This window comes from Styela clava, chromosome 9 (genome assembly GCF_964204865.1).
Source record: "Styela clava chromosome 9, kaStyClav1.hap1.2, whole genome shotgun sequence".
Lineage (NCBI taxonomy): Eukaryota > Metazoa > Chordata > Ascidiacea > Stolidobranchia > Styelidae > Styela > Styela clava.
Genome location: NC_135258.1, coordinates 3,238,198 through 3,259,826, shown reverse-complemented (window position 1 = coordinate 3,259,826; position 21,629 = coordinate 3,238,198). Strand labels below are relative to the sequence as shown.

The window sequence follows — 21,629 nt, the reverse complement described above, 5'->3', positions numbered from 1 at the left end:
GACTAGGAAACTAAAAAGAGCAAGCCAAAAAGGTGGCGTTGAATGCTATTTCAAACAACTATAATATAAAAAAATGTTAAGCGTTGCAATTATTTGACATGCAGTAATCTTCTCCCATTTAATTTTAGTATTTGAAATGTAATTCAGCACCATTTTACCGTAAAACATTAATGTGAGGTATATATGTTTTAGCAACAGGTTGAATGCATTAAATTTCTACTACACAATTGTCAAAATTATGAAAACTTGGATGAAATGACTTCAAACAATGATGTTACCTTAGAAACTAGACTACTGAACTAAAAAGCATTAAGCTGACCTGAGAGTTTTCAATGGACACATTTATCGATTTAAGTCAAAAATTAGATTTTTATGGTTAAGAGCTGGGGTTGACAGAGACTCCGCATCCCTGCAAAAATTTGCTCTCTAGGTGGCAGCAGCGTTTATAAAAATTGTGAACATCCTGATTGGAATAATTCAAAGTGAACTTATATAATTATAATTTATAAGCGAAATCATTTAGGAAAAATTCTATTTCAGCTTGACAGAGGACTTGAAACTTGACCTCTAATTCATGTTGCTCACTTTGCCAAACTACTGTGTTGATGGCATCACCCAATACACATTCTTTTAGATGAAACAAAGATACACGACGGATTCTATAATTCCTAATCGAACCTTTTAAAGAGAACACATTGCTGGAAATCGCATTGGAAAGGCAATCAAAACAGAAAATAACATAAGAACAGTCATTCACGTGCTTGTAATTATCCACCATTCGACTTACAACTTTGCTTGTTGGGATGTGCAACACAACATTTTAAGGCTTTTCGTATTTAACAGAGCATTTTGGTTCCATTTTTTGGTAAGTAAATTTGAACTATGTAAATTTAATTAGAAAGTTACCATCAATAATTCATATAAAAAAGAATTAAGTTGACTAAAAATTGCATATTCTCTTAGCAAAATCTATAGGGAAGCCACCATCATAAAGGATAGAATTTATCCTCTGCGAAAGATGTGATTAGGGCTGAGCGAATACATGATGATTTCAGAATCAAATACTTGGAAATTGGCAATCGTATGTGATTTTTCATTCTAATGGGTCTTTCAGACTCTTAAATTACTGAAAACATTGAATTTATCACTCAGTTTACTGAGTTGCCACACACAATAAGAAACATGTTTCACCAATGAATTACCAGGGAGAAGAGTGTGCATTCAAAATATATAGCCTAAACAAAAAATGACTGATTCATCTCAGTTTTTGGCGAATAAAAAAAAAAAAAGATTGCACTGAATTGAATTTTTGTCTGCACCTATTAGAATAATTACTATTTGATTTGAAATGCCCAGCCTTAATATTGATAGAGAGTCACGCTTCCCAGCTTTTCATTTTAGGGGGGAGATTATAGTGTGGTATCACATCTTAAAATAAGGGGCGGGGTTTGAAATTTTATGAAGGTTGTTCACCCCCTATAGTGGGCTGACAATGGGCCATGGGTACAGCTGACCAATTAGTTTCTCTAGTTACAATATATTAGCAAAGATAAAATGAACTTCATTACACTATTTGGCATTTTGATATTCATGCATATATAATTAGATTTGCATTACACAATATGAACTTTTATCAACCGAGACAAATTTCGAAGTTTTGGAAAGGATAAACATATTTATGCCCGGGGAGAGGAAAATCGATAAAATGGCTTAATCATATGGCGAACCACGGTCTCTCGTTAGGTTACCAGTCCATGCCGGGTATGGGATGAGTTAGCCAGTTATTTGTTTCAGATGCTAGACTCGATGGTGGAGGAAGCTGTAACAGACCTGTGATTCTGTGAATTCATGTTGGACGGTTATAATATACTCAAACAATGACGAATAATTACTTTGTGGCTAAAAGATATAAAAGTGCTAACATGAATCCAAACACTAAACAATTTTAATACTTATCGGGGATTAGAGGGGAGTCAATAAAATGGCTTAAACATAATGTAAATCAGTGAGTATTGTGTGATTATCACTCAGGGCACTCACAAACTAATTGTCTCGTCCGTGGACTTTCGATTAGTTAAGGAAGCTACAACCAGTGGTCGATGTGGAATCCAGCAATCAACTCAAATAAACTCAGGGCTGTGATGTTGTAATTCGAGTTTGGCTCGTTTTGATGTAAATCGGATAGAGTCAAAATTCTTTATGGAATTTTAACAATGGTAATCAAAAACTTGAGTAAGCATTGAGCAGGGAATTAGGAAAGCATTAAGTCGACAAGCATTCCCCAAAAAACATTTAAAGCAGCCTATGCCAAAGTTTGTAAAAAAATAGATTTTTAAGGATAGGAGTTGAGTAAGCGGACAGATCGAAAGGATTTGCTCTCTAGGTGGCGACAAAGATTATAGACAGAAATTGACGTTATAAAAATTCCATTGCTCGAAGATGTGAACACTATGATTTGAATTTGAATTTATATAATTATAATTTGGAAGTTGGATTAGTTGGGAAAAATTCTATTTCAGATTGGCAGAGGACTTCATCATTTTTCATGACATGAAACTTAAACTCCCATTTATTTTGCTCACTTTGCCAAACTACTGTGTTGATGATATCACCCAATACACATTCTTTTAGATAAAGCAAAGACACACGACGGATTCTATAATCGATAATTGAACCCTTTAAAGAGAACACATTGCTGGAAATTGCATCAGAAAGGCAATCAAAACAAAGAATAACATAAGAACAGTCATTCATGTGTTTGTATGAATCCACCAGTCGACTAACAACCTTGCTCGTTAGGGTGTGCGACACAACATTTTGAGGCTTATCGTATTTAACAGAGCATTTTGGTTCCATTTTTTGGTAATTAAATGGAACCTTCTCACAATTTTCCTCAGTATAATGATTTTGTAGACATTTTGGAAATGGAGCTGGCCTTCGTTTTTCTGGGTCAATATTAACAAACATCCCAGTAGCACAAACCACTGGTTTTTTAGTAACCATATCCACCATGACATTTTCAAAATTGAGGGATGTTTTCCCAATAGGCAAATTGTAGTGAAATAAACGATAAGGGCGTTTCACGAATGCTCTATATCTCGGGATCGCGCCAGAATCCCCTTCATAATAAGAAGGAAGATATTCCATTTGTTGCCATCTGATGAACGTCATCAAATTTTGATGGAGACCGCTTTCTTTCATCATTTCACGCATGTGGGTATTAGAAAAGCCTCTCGAAAATTGAAAGTTTTTTAGTATGCTGAACGGTGAAACGACAAAGTCTGAAACAACAAAAAAAGTTTTCATAAGTGGAGGAACAAAAAAAATGTCGAACAGTGGTTCTCAAACGGTGTGTTGCAACCCACAACGGAGCGTAGACATTTTTTGAGGGGACGTGTCCCCCTCGCTGTGTAGCTTCCTACAATATCTCTGTTTGGAGCTACACAGCTGGTGCGCTGTGCTGAGCACAACAAATGTGCCATCTAACCACAAATGGCTTTCTAGGTCATCGTACCAAAAACTGATCCTTCTCTATCACTGAATCAGAATTCGACTATTTCTTGCAAAAATGAAAAAAAAAAAACTTAACGCACAAATTTCTGATTGTGTATGGTTGTACCCAAAAGTTTCAGCAACCTGTTTTCGATTGGAACTGAAAATTATCTTGTTACATAATTGTGTCTGCTTATACAGAGCCTTTTTCAGAGGGATGTGAGAAATGTCTAATAAAGAAAATGTAGTGATTTATTCATTGAGAACATATTATACAATAAATATAACTCTTGTGCAAAGTGATTGCTGAATTACCAGGATTATTGAAACTCTCGGGCACTTTCATACACAAACAGAGGTGCTCCAGAAGTATGTGTACCAAAATGGCGCACAACCTGAACATAGTATGTGTACCAGGTTAGGGTTCAGGTTGTGCCTCATCTTGGTACACATACTTCCGGAGCGCCCATATAGAAGTTCAAGTGTTAAATGGATTATCTTCGTTTTCTCAGAGGTAATTTCGGAATTCTTGGGTTTTGTTTTTTTGGGTCACCCTGGGAGCTTATATTCTATGATGTGATAATTCGAATATCAAGAAATAGCAACTAAACAAGCCCAAATATTTAAACTCTGTTTTTATTGGGTCACCCTGAATCACAGATATCCATACATGACCTACCTCCACCAATAATCACATGTCCATAATCCAAATGTTGCAGTCCAATTTCAGTATGAGTTCTACCTTTGACAAAATCCATGATGCGACATATGTATACCAAGAACTATCTATCGTAAATAAATTCAAAGAAAAGCTGAAACAAACAATATTCATTTTTAATTGTCTATAACAAGGTTTCTCCAACTGGAACCTCTGTTCCCCCAGGGGGCTACGGAGTGGGTCTCTAGGGGCCACAAGCAAAAAAAACTGGGCCACAGAGCAGTTCTCCGTCGAATTCCAACTAAAACCTTCACTGGGTCGTATTCGCAATGACCACATTATTTTAAAGTAAAATACCTGATGCATAGAGAAAAAAACTATATATTAAACTAGGGGGACTCAAAGCTTTTGAGTGTTTGAAAGGGGCCATGGATTAGGCCATAGTTGTTGTGAGCGTTTATAATGGGCCATAAGTGTTTCGAGTCTTCAGAAGGGGCCACAGATTGGGCATTAAGTGTTGAGAGTCTTTGGAAGGGGCCACAGATTGGGCATTAAGTGTTGAGAGTCTTTGGAAGGGGCCACAGATTGGGCATTAAGTGTTGAGAGTCTTTGAAAGGAGCCATGGACCGAGCCGTGTTATCCATGTCGTATTTTGTGAAAAAAAATATGGCTCGAATTTGTCCAATCAGGTGATTGGGTCTAAATTCAACCCATGTAAAGAGCTACCTTTTGTTGGATAGACTGTTTTTTTTCCTGTTCAGCATTGCCTACCCAATTCCTTACCCAAGATGTGTAATCTGCCATCCCAGCACGGCCATGCCATCTTGCTAACGTCCTTCCTACCCTTCAATAGGAGAAATTGGTTCCATGATTTGCATTAAAAATTTATTTCAATTAATTTGAGCTATCTAAATTTGATTAAAAAGATACCATCAAAAAATAGAATTTAAACAGAAGAGAATTAAGTTGATTTAAAGTGCATATGGTCCTCAGTTAAAGAAAAACAAGTTTCAGCTACATATATATGAAAAGCATCATGATAAAGAATAAAATTTATTGTCTCAGAGGTATGATAATTAGATCGAATGCCTGATGATTTAAATGCTTGGAAGACTGGTAATTGTATGGGTCCACCAGTCTCACAAACAACTAAAAACAGAATCTGTCACTTACACACTTCAATGAGTAGTCACACACAATAAGAAACATGTTCCACCAATAAATCACCAGGAAGAAAAGAGTTGCTTCAACAAAAAATTACTGATTCACCTCAACCTTTGGCAAATGGGAAAACAAAATGGCAATTTTAACAATTTTCTCTGGACCGATACGAATAATTCACTATCCAATTCGAAATGACCAGCCCAAATAATGATAGCGAGCCACACTTCCCATTTAGCTATGGGAACAGCTGACTAGATAGTTCATCTAGTGTGATGTACATTATATTGGAAAAAATAAAATCAAAAACTGGCAACATGAACTTCCTTACACTATCTGGCATTTTGATATTCATGCATATATAATTAGATTGGCATAACACAATATATACCTGCACAAAATTAACAGGGAAAAAAAAACACAGAATTCGTAAGTTGAATCCACGAAAACATGTTGGAAGGTTTGAACATAGTTGAGCAATTAAGAATAATTACTGTGAGAAGTATTACTTGTTGCAGATGAGAGAAATACCAAGAAAACGGCTTAAATATTAGACGAACCAGTATTGGTTATAATTCAGTGGTTCTCAAATTGGGGACACGCCCCAAAAAGGGGAGGGGCTGAAGCTATATTTGTTAGATTCCATTTTGCCTGCCTGATTTTAGATATTTACATACCATCCAAAGTTTTTCTGATTAAAACATACTTTTGGCCTACTATCTGTTATTTGTAGCTTATTGTTAGCCAGTTTTTTTCGAGGTGGGTGCGAAATTTGACAAATTCTGAAACTGCTTTATGTTCTGCATTGGAATGCTCACGAGCTAATCGTTCCATCCATGGGAGTCGAAATTGTAATTTTCGAAGTCAGAATTTCGACTCCTAACAGTGGTAATCAAACTGATTAATTAAAAAAGCATCAAGTTGAATTTGAATAAGTATTTTTAACCGGCAAGCATGCCTACATACTGGGTTTCCCTTAAAATAAGACCTAGTTGATAGCAAGAAATCCCTTCTATGTGTTTTAAATGATTAATCAAAAATGTGCGAGAGAATAAAACATGTTATTTATGGTGAACGTACATTTGAACCCATGTACATTTGAACCCATGTCTATATCCGCGGATTCAATCAATATGCGGGTGCTGAAACCCATGGGTTAGGGTTAGTATGGGTTCAACTATCCGTACAACAAAAAAATTTCCATAGGTGCAATAGTATGCGGGTGCAATTGTCATGGGTTCAAATGTACTTGGGTTCAAATGTAATGGAACCGTTATTTATAAGTAAAAGGATATCAGTTTTCATATTTTGTTTATTTGAATATCTCGTAATCCTCTACTTTGTGATAAAAAAACACCCCCCAAAGTAAGCCCTAGTGTTCTTTTTTTAAAAAAAAACAAGGTATCCCTTTGACCATAGGAATTTTAAGGTTGGGTGCTGGAGATGACAGGGACTCCACATCCCTGCAAATATGGCTTGATTGCTTAAGATTTGCTCTCTAGGTGGCAGCAGTGATCATAGACGAAAATTAATTTCATTGCTCGAAATTGTGAACACTGTAATTGAATAATTTAAAATTGAACTTAAATAATTATAATTTAAAAGTGAAATCATTTGTGAAAAATTCTATTTCAGCCTGGCAGAGGACTTCATCATTTTTTATGACATGAAACTTAAACTGCCATTTATTTTGCTCACTTTGCCAAACTACTGTGTTGATGATATCACCCAATACACATTCTTTTAGATAAAGCAAAGACACACGACGGATTCTATAATCCATAATCGAACCCTTTAAAGAGAACACATTGCTGAAAATTGCATCAGAAAGGCAATCAAAACAAAGAATAACATAAGAACAGTCGTTCATGTGTTTGTATGAATCCACCAGTCGACTAACAACCTTGCTCGTTAGGGTGTGCGACACAACATTTTGTGGCTTATCATATTTAACAGAGCATTTTGGTTCCATTTTTTGGTAATTAAATGGAACCTTCTCACAATTTTCCTCAGTATAATGATCTTGTAGGCATTTTGGAAATGGTGCTGGCCTTCTTTTTTCAGGATCAATATTAACGAACATACCGGTAGCACAAACCACTGGTTTTTTAGTAACCATATCCACCATGACATTTTCAAAATTGAGGGATGTTTTCCCAATAGGCAAATTGTAGTGAAATAAACGATAAGGGCGTTTCACCAATGCTCTATATCTCGGGATCGCGGCAGAATCCCCTTCATAATAAGAAGGAAGATATTCCATTTGTTGCCATCTCATGAATGCCATCAAACTTTGGTGGAGACCGTTTTCTTTCATCAATCCATGATTGAGGTCAAACGACAAACCTCTCGAAAATTGAAAGTATTTTAATATGCTGAACGGTGAAACGACGAAGTCTGAAAAAAAAAAGAATGTAGGAAGTCGTTCATAAAATAAACATTTGAGAGGGAAAAATGTCAAAACTATGCCTGGAACACAATCGCCACCATGCCATTGCCACATGCTATATACCTTTCTCTGTACTCCTGTAGTGTGTGTACCCGGTTAGGGCCATAATTTTATTCCGATTTCCTTTATTTTAATTCTATTATGAGTTCGGGGACTGTCTATGTTAGCCAATTGAATATCACCCCTGCCCATAGGCTCAGTCCTTTTACACAACTCGATGTAAAGTAGGCGAACAAAATTAGTTACCTCCATATTGGTACACACACTTTTGGATCTACAAATTGATTGAACACCTCACTGACCACGGTTTCTAATTTTATTTGAGCAAAACAGGATTGTGAGCAAACAAGACTGGTGATATAATAGTTAATTTCCATGGTAACAAATTTTTAGCTCGGTAGAGTTGAAATTTTTGACTTTTTTTAAATGAGAGGTTGGATTTTTGGCGCTCCAGAAGTATGCGTACCAATAAGGTGGTAACTAATTATGTTAGCCTATTTTACATCAAGTTGTGTAAAGGGACCGAAACCTATGAGCAGGGGGTACATTCATTTGACTAACACAAACAGTCCCGAACTTGTAAAAGAATTAAAATACGAAAAATCGGGATAAAATTATGGCCTAATCCTAACCTGGTACACATATTGCGGGAGTAGCCTTTCCAGTTTTAAATTGTGAGGCTCTTGCGTAAAAGGATTGCTAACTCCTAACAGCTTAAAGTGGTCTCACCCACCCTGAGCCTGTAAAAGCCTCATCCATTGGTACCCATGAACAAATCTTCTTTCCTCAAATCTTTTTTATAAATATGAAAAATATCCTCATTTATTTGGACTAAAGATTCCTTTATATGATTCACTTTCAGTGATTTCCCTCCCCTTTTCCAAAAAATTTCAACCCCCCCCCCCTTAATTTCAAGGTGTGACATCACACTTTCATACATAACAAAGTTGAATAGTTTTATAACAGCAAAATATCTACCACTGTCTAAGTTTGGAAACACCCCCCCCCCTAAAATAAAAAGCTGGGGATCATACCGCTTACCTCCACCGATGACATGTCCATAATCCAAATGTTGCAGTCCAATTTCAGTATGAGTTTTACCTTTGACAAAATCCATGATGCGACATATGTATAATTAAATAAAAGCTGTAATAAACAATATTCAAGTTTAATCATCAATATCAAGGTTTATGAAACATTGGCACAAAATACGAGCATAGATTTTTGAAATAGGGCCACGAATCTTGAAAGATTAAGAACCACTGGTTTATATTTTTGGGGCTCCTGAAGTATGCGAACCAAGATGGCGGACCTCAGAATGTAATATTTGTACTAGGTTAGGGTTAGGCCATAATTTTAGGTATAAATACTACGGGAGGCTCTTGGCTAGTCTTTGAACTGATAATAGGACTAAAATAAGGAAAATTGGAAAAAAATTATCGCCTAACCCTAATTTTTTACCCATGTTACGTTCCGATGTCGGCCATCTTGGTTCGCATACTTCGGGAGCACCATATTTTCACTATATTTCATGAGCAGCTTTTTTGTACCATTGTTTTACACCTTTGCCTTTACACTTATAAATAAGGCCCTAGACAAGCAGTTACTAGACCTATACTTAGGGTTACCATATTTTTGTGATCTCAAAGCGGGACGGCGCCACGGACCAAAGCTGTGATTTTTGCAGCTTCAAATTTTACATTGGGGGCCTACATTTAATACCATCCCGACCGTCTTCCATGACCATATTGTAATCGAGAGTTCATGCGCTGTCTGTCTAAATATCGGTTTCAGTTCGAAAATAGAGATAAATTTATGTTAACATTAAGCACCATTTTGGGGTACGGGGCTCACACGTAACAAAATGTAGCAATTATCCGCTAACAAAACAACGAAACAAACAGAACCACGTACCCACCTTCAGTAAGAAGGCTAACCATAGGCTACACAGCAACAACAGTATCAAGAACAATCTAATTGGTATTGTTCGTGTATTATGCCGACTGGTTAAACGCCAAAGCGGGACATTTGGATGACTTGTCGGGTCACCAGAACAAGACGATGAAAAGCGGGACTGTCCCGCCAAAAGCGGGACGTATGGTAAGCTACCTATACTGTACTATGAAAATACAGTGTGCTCGGAGGCTACCCAGATCTTTAAACTGTGATAGATAAAACGGTGCTCCCCTAGTATTCGTACCAAGATGGCGCACAACCTGCTAACCCTGATTGGTATACATACTATGTTCAGGTTGTGCGCCATCTTGGAACGAATACTACGGGAGCACCGATAAAACACCTATAAAGTAGGCCACAGGTTCTCAAAGTGCTTCTTATGGAGTTCAATACTCTGCGAAAGAAACCTAGAAGCTTTGACCAGTATTTCCTTATTAAAATATTGACTTGGTTAATGTCGTAATTGTACAAAGAAGTAATCACGGCATTAGAGAGATTTGACAGCGGTAGCAACAAAATGCAGCAACAAGCCGGTAATTCAGATATGACATTGTCTATTTGTTCCAATAGTTAATTTTCATCAATTCATTGTGGGGCTTTGTGAATAAATAATGGTCAACCTTTTCACTGGCTCCGTAAGTTTTGAGATCCCCTGATGTCTGCTATGCCAACAGACAGGCACTTTTAAATCGACTGCTTGCCTAGGGCCTAATTTACGGAGGTAAGATGTGAAAACATTTCATAAAAAAACTAGGTGGCGAGCGTTAGGAATACGCTCGCCACCGCACCTCTAATTACTCTGCGTGGGTTCGCAGGTTCGAATCCCATGTAGGGATGGTTATGTGCAAGAGGATTGCTGGACTCCTCGTCGTCGTTGGGTGGTTCACGTAACCGCTGGTCGGTTACGGCTTCCTCCACCACCAAGTCCATGCTTCCGAAAACAAACAATACAACTAATCCCATACCCGACTTGGAATGGTAACCGGACGAGAGGCCGTGGTTCGCCATATGGATAAGCCGTCTTATCGGCTTCCCTCTCCCCCGGGATAAATATGTAAATCCTATCCTATCCTATAGTCCATAAACCCAGACAGTTGCATGCTCTATACCAGGGGTGGGCAAGGTTTTGGGCCAGGGGCCAACAATTTTGCCCACTTGAACTGGAGGCCATGTGAGTGTGACAAAAAACGTGACAAAAAATTTTATGAACAATGTTTACAGTCTTAAGTGATTCAAGAGTCTTGCTGCACACTAACACAAATATACTATGTATGTCTGAAGAAGTCTGACCTTGGTCAGACGAAACGTTACAGAAATATATTTGTGTTAGTGTGCAGCAAGACTCTTGAATCACTCAGGATTGTTATCTCTACTCTTGCTACAGTATCCTTGCATTATATGCATACGGATCCACCGACACAAAAGCATAGAAGAAGGATAAGTAGTTAGTCTCGCAGAAACCAAATCATTAGCAAATGTTTACAGTGTTACAAAATCAAAATTGGCAAACAAGAAGCCCCGTGCCAAAACTAAATTTATTTGCAATTTAAACAAATTCCTTGAGCTATTTTTTAGCTGAAACATCAAAATTTGGTTTTAGTTTGGTTGTGGCAACATCAGACGGGCCAGATTGAATTACCAAACGGGCCGGATTTAGCCCAGGGCCGTAGTCATGTTCTATACATTATTGTGAAAAGCAAGAAAACATGTTGATGATCAGAATCAGAATTTTTATTGAAAATTTAATATATAGTGGGAGGTAACTTGATTAGTAACAGTACATGTACGTACAAAATTAAGACAAATTATATCCCTTTTCTAAAAAATTCAAGGTATAAATGCATATTTTAGAAATTTGAAGCAATAAAATAAGGAATCATGAAAAATGTTTTAATTATAAAAATGTATTGTAAAAAAGCAATTATTAATATTCAAATACAAAAGGGCTTTAATAACAAGAGGTAGAGATGACTAAATCAAATAGAATATTTGAAATTTTTCCATTTGCATCTGATGACATGCTTCTCTTAGAAATTTACACTTTACAACGCTTATTTCAGAAATTTAAGCAATAAAAGAACAAATCATGCAAAATGTTTCAAGCATAAAAATGTACTGTAAATAGGCAATTATTAATTCTAAAATGCAAAAGGATTTCACGAACAAGAGGTAGAAATGACTAAACATTTGAAATTAGTTAAACTCAGACTTGACCGAAAATTCTTAATATTTCCATTTGCATCTGATGACTCTTTCTCTTAGAAATTTACACTTTACAACGCATATTTTAGAAATTTAAGCAATAAAATACCAAATCATGCAAAAACTTTTAATTATAAAAATGTACTGTAAATAAGCGATTATATTAATATTCAAATTCAAAATGGAAACTGACTTCTATAACAAGAAGCCCAAAGTGGATTGAATAATGGCCTTAACCATCATCTCAAAATTAGAGAAAAAAACAAAAAAATGAGTCAATCATTTATATATGTGAAAAACACATGAAAAAATAAAATCAAACTGAGTGACTATATAAAAAAATAATTTTTAATGAGGATAATAGATGATTACGTTATAGTAATGGCTCTATATGCATATTAAAAAGTACCTAATTACTAATTATTAAATCTAGCGAAACAATAGAAGTTAAAATGGTATTTGATATTCATAAATACTTCTTTTTTTTATTCCGAAGAAATTGAATAAAGAGGGGGCTTAGCCAGGGAGGGTTTTGATGGTCGAACCCCCCCTTCGTTTGAAATGTGTTAAACAAGCAATTTTTATCGGTACACCTGAAGTATGCGTACCAAGGTGGCGGACACCGGAACGAAATACGTGTACTTGGTTAGGGCATAATTTTTTTTCAATTTTCCTTATTTCTGTTCTATTACGAGTTCGGGGATTGACCAAGTGACTCCCGTAGTATTTAGGCCTAAAATTATGGCCTGACCCTAACCTGGTACACATACTACGTTCCGGTGTCGGCCATCTTGGTACGCATACTCCAGGCGCACCTTTTTTATCATACATAGCAATTTTCGCAGCTTGAAAGTTTTTTAGACCCAGGCCAAAAGACTTTTCATTGCACCTCTAGATTTCAACTTTTCAAATGGAGCCATTTTAAAATTATTCCTAAAATTAAGAATTGAAAATGTAGAATATTCGATTCATTTTGGTCTACAACTTCGCCTCAAGCAACATTGGAAAAACCTCAATTTCTGCTTGACAGATAAGATCACCGTTCTTCAGCACATGGAACCTGAATTCTTCTTTATTATTCTTGTTTTGCCAGATCACAGTATCGACAATATCACCCATTCTACATTCGTTAAGATAAAGCAATGATACGCGCCTTATTTTAAGATCAAAGATAGACCCAGTCAATGAATCAAAGACTTTTTTATCGATGGCGTCACCGAGGCAATCGTAACACAGATCAGCATAACACGCCGCGTTTGAATGATTATTAGCATCAAGAAATGAGACTGATATTCTACTGGAATATGTATGAAATTTTGCTGATTCAGGTTTTTCGTATCTTTCCGTACATTTTGGTGACATTTTATCGAAATTGAGATTCGGGGTTTCACAATTATCAACACTGAAATGCTCCTTCAAGCATTTTAAGAATGGTTCTGGGCGCCGTGTCGTTGGGTCGACATTGACAATCAAAGAATTACTGTACAGAACAGTTTTTCCGAGCGTTTCATCATTAATAAAAGTGTCAGCTCTCACAGATGTATTTCCAACCGGCAAAAAATAATGGTGTAGACGGAATTTACGGTTGACGTATTTTATGTATGAAAACGTTTCTGACGGAATCGTTTGCCGAGCATAGAATGATTTTCCATATTCCAGTTGTTGCCATTTCAGAAAAATTATACTTTTTTTGGCGATTCCTTGCTTTTTGGAAGTCCTGTCAATTAATTCACCTCCAACAGACCTCACCGTCTCCATTATTTTTAAGATTTTTGATGGAGGAATACAGGCTGAAATGAAAATGAAACATGCTGTTATAAAAGTAGGCAACGAGCAAGATTTACGTCTTAGGATAGGATCTACGATTTATTCTGAGGGGAGAGAAAAGGTGACTTAATCATATAGTGAACCACAGGTGTGGGATAAGTTAGCCAGTTATTTGTTTTTCAAAAGCATGGACTTGATGGTGGAAGAGTTGTAACCGACCAGCAGTTACGTGAACCACCCAATAGCGAGTCAAGCAATTCTCTTACACGTAATTATCCCCACATGGGATTCGAACCTGCGAACCCACGCAGGGTAATCAGAGGTGTGGTGGCGAGCGCATCACTAACGCCTAGCACGATGCGCCGCACCGTCAAGCCACTTACGGACATTGTTATGTACAAGCTTGATTGGATTTTTTCTCGCCATCACAAACACTTTGTTTGAGGTTCAAATAGAGTCCTTTTGGTAGTCAGTCGAGTATGGGCCACATTGTTTAATAACAAGGATGAAATTATTATCCTGACCACTACTTGAATGTCACTGAGGGCCTTTGGGTTTACCAACTCATGTTGAAAATAAATATCGATCAAATTTAATAGATTTTGAACCAGTACTGACTCAAAATTGTCGAAATAGAGCCAGGATTCAATCTTTTGTATGAGCACACAGGTTTCATTGAAGGCATGGTTAATATTGATCATTTTCTAAATTTTTTTTGTATATTTCTAGTTCCTGAAGATTACAAAAAAATTTGGCCGAGCCAAGTGGGTCATGATGGAAAAAGTTTGAAGAATATTGACATAGACTATACCCCAAACAGTGGCGTAGCATCCACCCCGCAACCCCCGCGGTAGCAAAAGGGCCCACAGCGCAAAGGGGCCCAAGCGATTAGAATTTAGAAATTTAAGCCGCAAACCCAAAAGCTGCATTGCAAAACCAGTAATGCACATCTTATATCGTTGATGTTAGTTCTGCTCAAATCGTTTTGTTACGTAACAATGCCAGGGAGTCGTCGATTTTCGGCGTCTTGTGGTTTGATCGCACCGGCAAAATTATGAAGGCTGTGTGAATGATGTCGAAAGCGAAACCTCTCAGTGGCGCACAGAAACGCAACGAAAGGGCATAAGAGGAAGCACGTATGAAAAAAATTAAAGTAACCAAAAAAAAGGGAAATTTTAGGTTACCATTGCCTTTTAATAGCGACATGTTATGCTTTTTGACGAAATAAAAAAAGCGTTGTTTTAGCTTATGTCCGAGAGTTTTCAGGGTCATTTCCACAAAATATTTTTGCGGGGGGGGGCCCACGAGAGTCTTGCTACACCACTGACCCCAACAAGTATAGACCAACAGTCTCACCTCCACCGATGATATGTCCGTAGTCAAGATGTTGGAGTCCGACTTCACAATGAGTTTTACCAAACACAACATCCATTGCGCCCTCAAGTGTTTATTAATATACCTACGCTAGTCTATTGCTATGGAAAGGAATCAACATTGAGAAATTAGAAAACGATCTTCACAATCATATCATAAGGTGGAGGTATTGTATAGTAGTTCGAGCGGTACAAGTAAAAAAGCAATTACCGTGTTTTCCCGAAAATAAGACGGTCCTTTTTCCAATTTTTTTTCACTTTGGGGAATGTGTGGTATTTTTATTTATCAAAAACAAAATTAAAACAAAGAGAATTACTATATTTTTGCATATACAAAATATGAAAACCTATATCCATTTATATATACCCGTAAATAACATGTTTTTATTTTTTAAAAACTTCTAAACACAGATTTTTAATCTTTCAAAACGTGTAGGAGAGATTTCAGACTTGGTCAAAAAAAAATTGCGCTGTTGGCTACCGTTAAGTCTTTTTTTATAAGTATAAGTTTATTTCGACTCCATAGTCAGCAATAGACGATAAAATAATAGATAAAAACAAAAATAAAAGTAACTGATTATAGAATCGGGAAAGCGAACAAAACCTCGAGTAAGGTTTGAAACGTACAGATTTTAGATGGAAAGATATTGATAAAAGAAGTAGTACGTGTTCGCTCACCCAATTTTTTTGAAGGGAGGGCTTGTATTAAAATCATTTTTAAAAGTCAGGCTAGGTCTTATTTTCGGGGAAACACTGTATTATGTTGTTGCCATGAGTTAAAGATATTTTTAAAGATAAAATGTTCAAACACATTTTTTAAGATGTCATAAATTGAATTCTGGTTGTTCCAAAAATCATGGTTCTATGTCTGACATGGGAAAACGACGGTCGACGAGCCAAATCCGTCCAGCCTGTTGGGTAATTCAATCTGGCCCGCCCTATGCTGCCGCCTGCCACAACCTAAGTAAAACTAAATTTTGATGTTTCAGCTGAAAAGTAGCCCAAGGAATTTGTTGTAATTGCGATTTAATTTTGGCACAAGGCTTATTGTTTTTTTCTTTTGTAACACTGTAAATATTGTTCATGAAATGTAACTTTTTACGTCACATTTACATAGCCCGCCAGTCTGGGTGGGCACAATTTTTGGCCCCTGGCCCAAAATCTTTGCCCCCACCTGCTCTATATGATCAGTGGTTGCTTCCACAGAGCCTTGTTTAGAGAGAACACCTCATTAAAAAGACTACTTCTAACAATGTTTTGTCACATTGTACAAATGTCCCGCAATATTATTCTATCGTCTGCGATAAACAGTGAGGTAAACAAAATTGCAAAAAAAATGCTCAGCTATTCTAGGTATTAGTATATGTATCAATCAAGTACATAGAATTACAACTTAATTCTGAATTGATAAAAAATAAAAATTCCAGATTGCATACTTTTATAATATAATTTACAGATTAGAACAGTGAAGTCAGTCATTGTAAAGATAGAAAATTTTAAAATGCTTGCGATTCAGGGGGAAAGGAAAAACAATAAAACGGATTAATCATGTGGCGAACCAGTCCATGTTGGGTATGTGATTAGTCAGCCAGTTATTTGCTCCAGATAACCTACCAGTGGTAACTAGAACCACCCTACAAAGGAAGGGAGTAGAGCAATCTTCCCACGTACAATTATCCCCAACAGGTTTTGAGCCAATGCAGTGTAGCCACACCGTCAAGCATCGGTTTGCTGCTTACAACTCGCTCCAGATGTAACATCAGTAATGGGCATTTTTGATAATTAGCCTATTAAACAAACAAAATTGGCTGATACGCTAGAACACACAAGAAAGAAATTTTTTAACATGCCCTGACTTGGGACAGACCATATGTCATTAAAAGAAACAAATATTTTACTTAAGAAAAATTAAATATTAGAGATAAATTGTACATAATTGCAATTTCACACCGTGAACATTGCAGTGTGCGAACTGAAAAATTAGAAAGATGGAGCTTACAAGATAGAGGGCGCTAGAGAGATAGAAATAGTATCAAGCCTATAAGAAATGGTAACAATTTATACAACGACACTCCTAACAAGGCATTTGGCTTATAGATACAATTGTTCTTATTTAATGAAAAATATTTATTGAAAATTTATTTTGATATGAAAATTGAACAATAATAAAAAAATATAGGCTACATAATTGCACTTTCATATTTGCAAGATACAGATTACAGCAGCACTTTATTAAGTAAAATTGAATCTATTTACCTTTGAAAATAATTCTGAACGTTTATATTGCCAGACATATGCATATATATAAATTATAGAAAAATTATAGAATAAAGAAATGTATAAAAATTATTGTAAGGTATTGTTTGAAAATGTGACGACCCTGGCTAAGACTGTAGTGAAAACATGCTAAACTCGGCTCTACAGCCCTAATTCAGACAAAAAATGGTGCTCTGGAAGTATGTGTACCAATATGGAGGTAACTAATTTTGTTCGCCTACTTCACATCAAGTTGTGTGAAGGGACAGAATCCTATGGACAGGGGTATATTCATTTGGCTAACACAGACAGTCCCCGAACTCGAAATAGAATTAAAATAAGGGAAATCGGAATAAAATTATGGCCTAACCCTAACCTGGTACACATACTACGTGAGTACCCAAAAAAGAATTATATTTTTGCTTTCAGTTCTGGGTAAAACATGAATTCAGCTTGACAAAGAACAATCCCGTCTTTTTTAATATGAAATTTAAATTTCCAATTATGGCTCTCATCTTGCCACACGATGGCTTCTACTTTATCCCCAAGAAGGGATTCTTTTAAATATAAGAACGACATTCGACGAATTTTGTAATCAAAAATTGAACCAAAAAGAAAAAAGACTTTCTTTGAAATAGCGTCAGCAAGACAATTATAGCAGATATCACCGTAAGCTGATTGGTTTGTGTGTCCGTTACGATCAACATAACGGACTGTAATCTGCGTAGGTAACGAATGAAACAACACAGAATCTGGCATTTTATATTCGCTCATGCATGAAGGCGGCAGTTTTTGAAACTGCATATTTGCAGATGAAAGGTTTTTTGGGCTGAAATAATTCTTTAAATAATTATTGAATCGTAACGGACGGCGAGTTTCAGGGTTTATATTTACAGACAAAACTGAAGCTGTCATTATCGGTGTTCCAGTGCCTGAATCAAAAACCCAGTTTTCAATTCGACGAGACGTGTTACTGATTGGCAAAAAAAAATGGAACATCCTTTTTTTCTGATTCACAAAATCGATAGATGTTGTTGGGTCGTCAGGGTCAGCTTCCTTTTTATAAAACGAAGGCAATATTTCTACTTGCTGCCATTTTAAGAAAATCATATGATTGTGTTCTTCCCCTGCTGAATCGCATAATCTTCTGAATAGCTCGCTTCCGACTGCTCTACCCATTTCCAGTAACTTGAGAAGTCCTGATGGGGCGTATCGCACTGTAACAAAAAACAGGTAAATGAAACAGGTGTGAAACCCTTAATAAAACACCAATCGGGGGCATTTTGAAAATATATTCGGATAATTTATTACAGGATCTCTCAACCTTTTGGGGTTAATTCACTATAAGAGAGGAATTGAATTACTTCAGAGAAGGAAACTCTTCCTTTGTATTACTTGTAGGTCAATACAAGGTCATTTTTACATATCTATCTCGATCGATAAGTATGTTGATAGGTATTTGTCTGTTTGTCTGTTAGACACTTTCAAGTTGAATCTGCTCCAAATTTTGCATGTGTATTCATCATACCTCGGACCTGAAGCCTATTGATTTGGATGAGTTTGGACGAGTTATTAATTAATTAGTGATGGGACACGCGGTGTCGCTATTAAGTCAGAGCAAATGAATCGAAAAAAATATAGAACATGCGGAAGATAAGTCAGCGGTCTCCGCTATTGCTATCTAGTTCAATAATATCCAATTATTATTCATTATTATTATTCAATTATTATCCTCATTATTCAATATTATTCATTTATTAATAGCTTTGCAAAAAGTGTAACAAAGATGATATAAAGATGGCCAGAACCGAATAATTTACCATTTAGATTTTAGAATACATAATGAAAATAATATTTTTGAATATGGAATTTCTTCATATTCAACAGAGAAATTAGGTTAGTTTTTACCCACTTCGCAAATACCGATATCAAATATGACCTAAGTGTGGTCAACATTGAATAATTTACCATTTTAGATTCATTCAGAAATGATATTTTTGAGTATGAAATATCAATTATCTTGTAAACAAGAGAGCTATGCTCAAATATATGGACACGTAGCGCCACCCAATGGCAATAATATTGATGACGTCATAGCGAAAAAAAAAGTAATAGCCTTCTGGAGAAAAATTTTATCTTTAACCACTGAAAATTTCAAAGCAATTGGTCCAGTATTCGAAGAGAAAAGCGATTTTTTAAAAATGGAGACGGAGACAAATAACAATAACAACAAAATTTTGAAACGATCGTTATGTCCACTTCGTGTCCAATAAGATCGCGTTCAACAAAGAACTCATAAAAGTCGATGTACAGGCAGTACAGTCCCTTTACAATTTCAATTTTGCTATGAAGTTAGGTTCTCAATATATCTTAACCAGGTTTGTTGTTTTTTTATCAGTAATTGTTCAAGTATTTTTACTTCATTTAATACATCTGTGAGGGCCAAAACAATATTATGGTATCGATAAAATCACTTTGTGCAATTTTAAAAAAATTGAAGACTTCATGGACACCCTATATATTCAATGGGTTTATATGAAGGTTCTGAGAGACGACTCTGATTGCTCAAAAATATAATTTTTCTAAATTTTCCCTGAAATAAAGAAGTTAAAAAATAGAGTACAAATATTCCATTCGATCAGAAAATCTCTTACTCAAGTGACTAGGCTAAGCCCCAATATTATACACATCGTCAGGGGCGTAGCCAGAAATTTTCATCAAAGGGGGGGGGGGGGGGAGGAGCTGAAATTTTTTTTGTTTGCCAAGTTAGATCGAAACTGCTAGCGGGTGCGATCGAACACTGGAATACGCGTGTTTTTAGTAGTATTGGGAGTCTAAAAATCATTTCAAGCTACGGAAAATTGATACAGAAATATGATTTTTTTTTACATTTTAAAAGGGGCGCTTTCGATCCGCAAAACCACCCCCCTGGCTACGCCACTGCGCAGCGTCATCACCAGATCTGAGACAGTGATATCCACACTCGCACAGTTAAAGTATTAAATTTCTATAAATATTTAAAACCATACATAATTGAAGAGGCCAAATATTCTGTTCTGAATAATGACATAGAATCTGATATTGTCAGAGCTGGGCCACAAAAATAATCACCAAGCAAGAGTTTTAATCTTTAGCTAATCGTAAAATGGTGTCACCAAAGGTAACAGATTTGACCATAATTGAGCCTGCAAGTGCAATTTTAAGTATTCTGTGGCGTCTGCAGCTGCCGCAAAACCATGGCAATATTTTCATACCATGGCTGCTACGGCCAAACCTATGGCGACTGACTTTTTAGCTGTCACAAACCAATGACGAGCTGCCGTTACCGCGGCAGCAAATTGAAAACCAGTGGCAGGTAAAATTTTGCTGCCGTAACCACGACAGGTGGGCCGTAAAGACAGGGCTGTCCCTTATGGTGACAAATATTGGGTAAGTTGGATTGTTTTTCTTATGGATACAGCTTTGATGGATTTGGGGTTAGGGTTTAAGTAGATATAATTCTGCATGATCAATTAAAATCTGGTACATCAATCTGTGAATATATCGTTAATACTGATTACTGAATAGCGCTATAAAACCATGGCAAGAGCTGCCGCGGTTCGTTCATGGCAGGAGCTGCCATGAAGTGGTAAGAACTGCGCCTCCTTATTTGGGCGCCAAAAGAAGGTATGCCGAAAAAACTACTGTAAATAATATATAGAGGTTTCATTTTGTTCTATACTTTTTACAGCTTTCAAAATTGAAATGAATGCTTTTTAGTTATACTGCGAGATTTCAACTGCTTAAATTGATAACTTTTCACACGAAACTATTCCAAATTTTTACCAAAATCAAGAATTCAGAATATCGAATATTTCAAGTTTTTGGAATTGAAATAAAGGCCCTTTTGGTTATACTGCGAGACTTCATATGCTAAATGATTATTTCAAATCATCTCAAATTATCACTATAATTATGAATTTGAGTATCCCTGTCATGTACTGAGTACAATAATAACGAAGGGACTATCCTTGATTATTACTAAAATTAAATTTTGAATAAATTTAAGTAACCCTGTCGTGCACTGAGTGCAATAATACCAATTCTTACCTCCACCGATGACTTGCCCATAATCCAGATGTTTTATCCCAATTTCACAATGGTGTTTCCCAAATACAATTTCCATTTAATTTACTTTCTTTAACACTTTTTCCAAGAAATAATCTTGACTTCTAAAACAAGCAAACTATCCCTATATTAAAGTGGCAGCCATAACATAGAGCTAGCAGAAGACAGGTGTCATATTCTTGTTTAAATTGTATTGTTTGCTAATGGT

General features: G+C 36.2%; 3 protein-coding genes across 3 annotated transcripts; all 3 read right to left on the bottom strand.

The window, feature by feature from the left end:
• Nucleotides 1-897: 897 nt before the first annotated feature.
• On the bottom strand, nucleotides 898-4,303 carry LOC120339913 (uncharacterized). Its single transcript, XM_039408152.2, has 2 exons — nucleotides 4,172-4,303; nucleotides 898-3,281 (listed from the first exon to the last, which is right to left on the bottom strand). Exons 1-2 carry the CDS (start codon nucleotides 4,248-4,250, stop codon nucleotides 2,476-2,478), a joined length of 885 nt encoding a protein of 294 aa, XP_039264086.2. The 5' UTR covers nucleotides 4,251-4,303; the 3' UTR covers nucleotides 898-2,475.
• Nucleotides 4,304-5,021: 718 nt separating this feature from the next.
• Nucleotides 5,022-15,162, bottom strand: LOC120339914 (uncharacterized). Its single transcript, XM_078116265.1, has 3 exons — nucleotides 15,042-15,162; nucleotides 8,802-8,906; nucleotides 5,022-7,708 (listed from the first exon to the last, which is right to left on the bottom strand). Exons 2-3 carry the CDS (start codon nucleotides 8,875-8,877, stop codon nucleotides 6,903-6,905), a joined length of 882 nt encoding a protein of 293 aa, XP_077972391.1. The 5' UTR covers nucleotides 8,878-8,906; nucleotides 15,042-15,162; the 3' UTR covers nucleotides 5,022-6,902.
• Nucleotides 15,163-15,653: 491 nt separating this feature from the next.
• LOC144427293 (uncharacterized) lies at nucleotides 15,654-21,545 on the bottom strand. Its single transcript, XM_078116264.1, has 2 exons — nucleotides 21,404-21,545; nucleotides 15,654-18,531 (listed from the first exon to the last, which is right to left on the bottom strand). Exons 1-2 carry the CDS (start codon nucleotides 21,477-21,479, stop codon nucleotides 17,726-17,728), a joined length of 882 nt encoding a protein of 293 aa, XP_077972390.1. The 5' UTR covers nucleotides 21,480-21,545; the 3' UTR covers nucleotides 15,654-17,725.
• Between the last annotated feature and the right edge of the window lie 84 nt (nucleotides 21,546-21,629).

What these genes read in the sequence shown, in the direction of transcription:
- LOC120339914 (XM_078116265.1), bottom strand. Translation starts at nt 8,877, where the DNA reads ATGGATTTTGTCAAAGGTAAAACTCATACTGAAATTGGACTGCAACAT. An exon ending in TGGACATGTCATCGGTGGAG is followed by an intron (nt 7,709 to 8,801) that starts GTAAGCGGTATG and finishes TTTTTTTTTCAG; the next exon opens with ACTTCGTCGTTTCACCGTTC.
- LOC144427293 (XM_078116264.1), bottom strand. Translation starts at nt 21,479, where the DNA reads ATGGAAATTGTATTTGGGAAACACCATTGTGAAATTGGGATAAAACAT. An exon ending in TGGGCAAGTCATCGGTGGAG is followed by an intron (nt 18,532 to 21,403) that starts GTAAGAATTGGT and finishes TTTTTGTTACAG; the next exon opens with TGCGATACGCCCCATCAGGA.
- LOC120339913 (XM_039408152.2), bottom strand. Translation starts at nt 4,250, where the DNA reads ATGGATTTTGTCAAAGGTAGAACTCATACTGAAATTGGACTGCAACAT. An exon ending in ACATGTGATTATTGGTGGAG is followed by an intron (nt 3,282 to 4,171) that starts GTAGGTCATGTA and finishes TTGTTGTTTCAG; the next exon opens with ACTTTGTCGTTTCACCGTTC.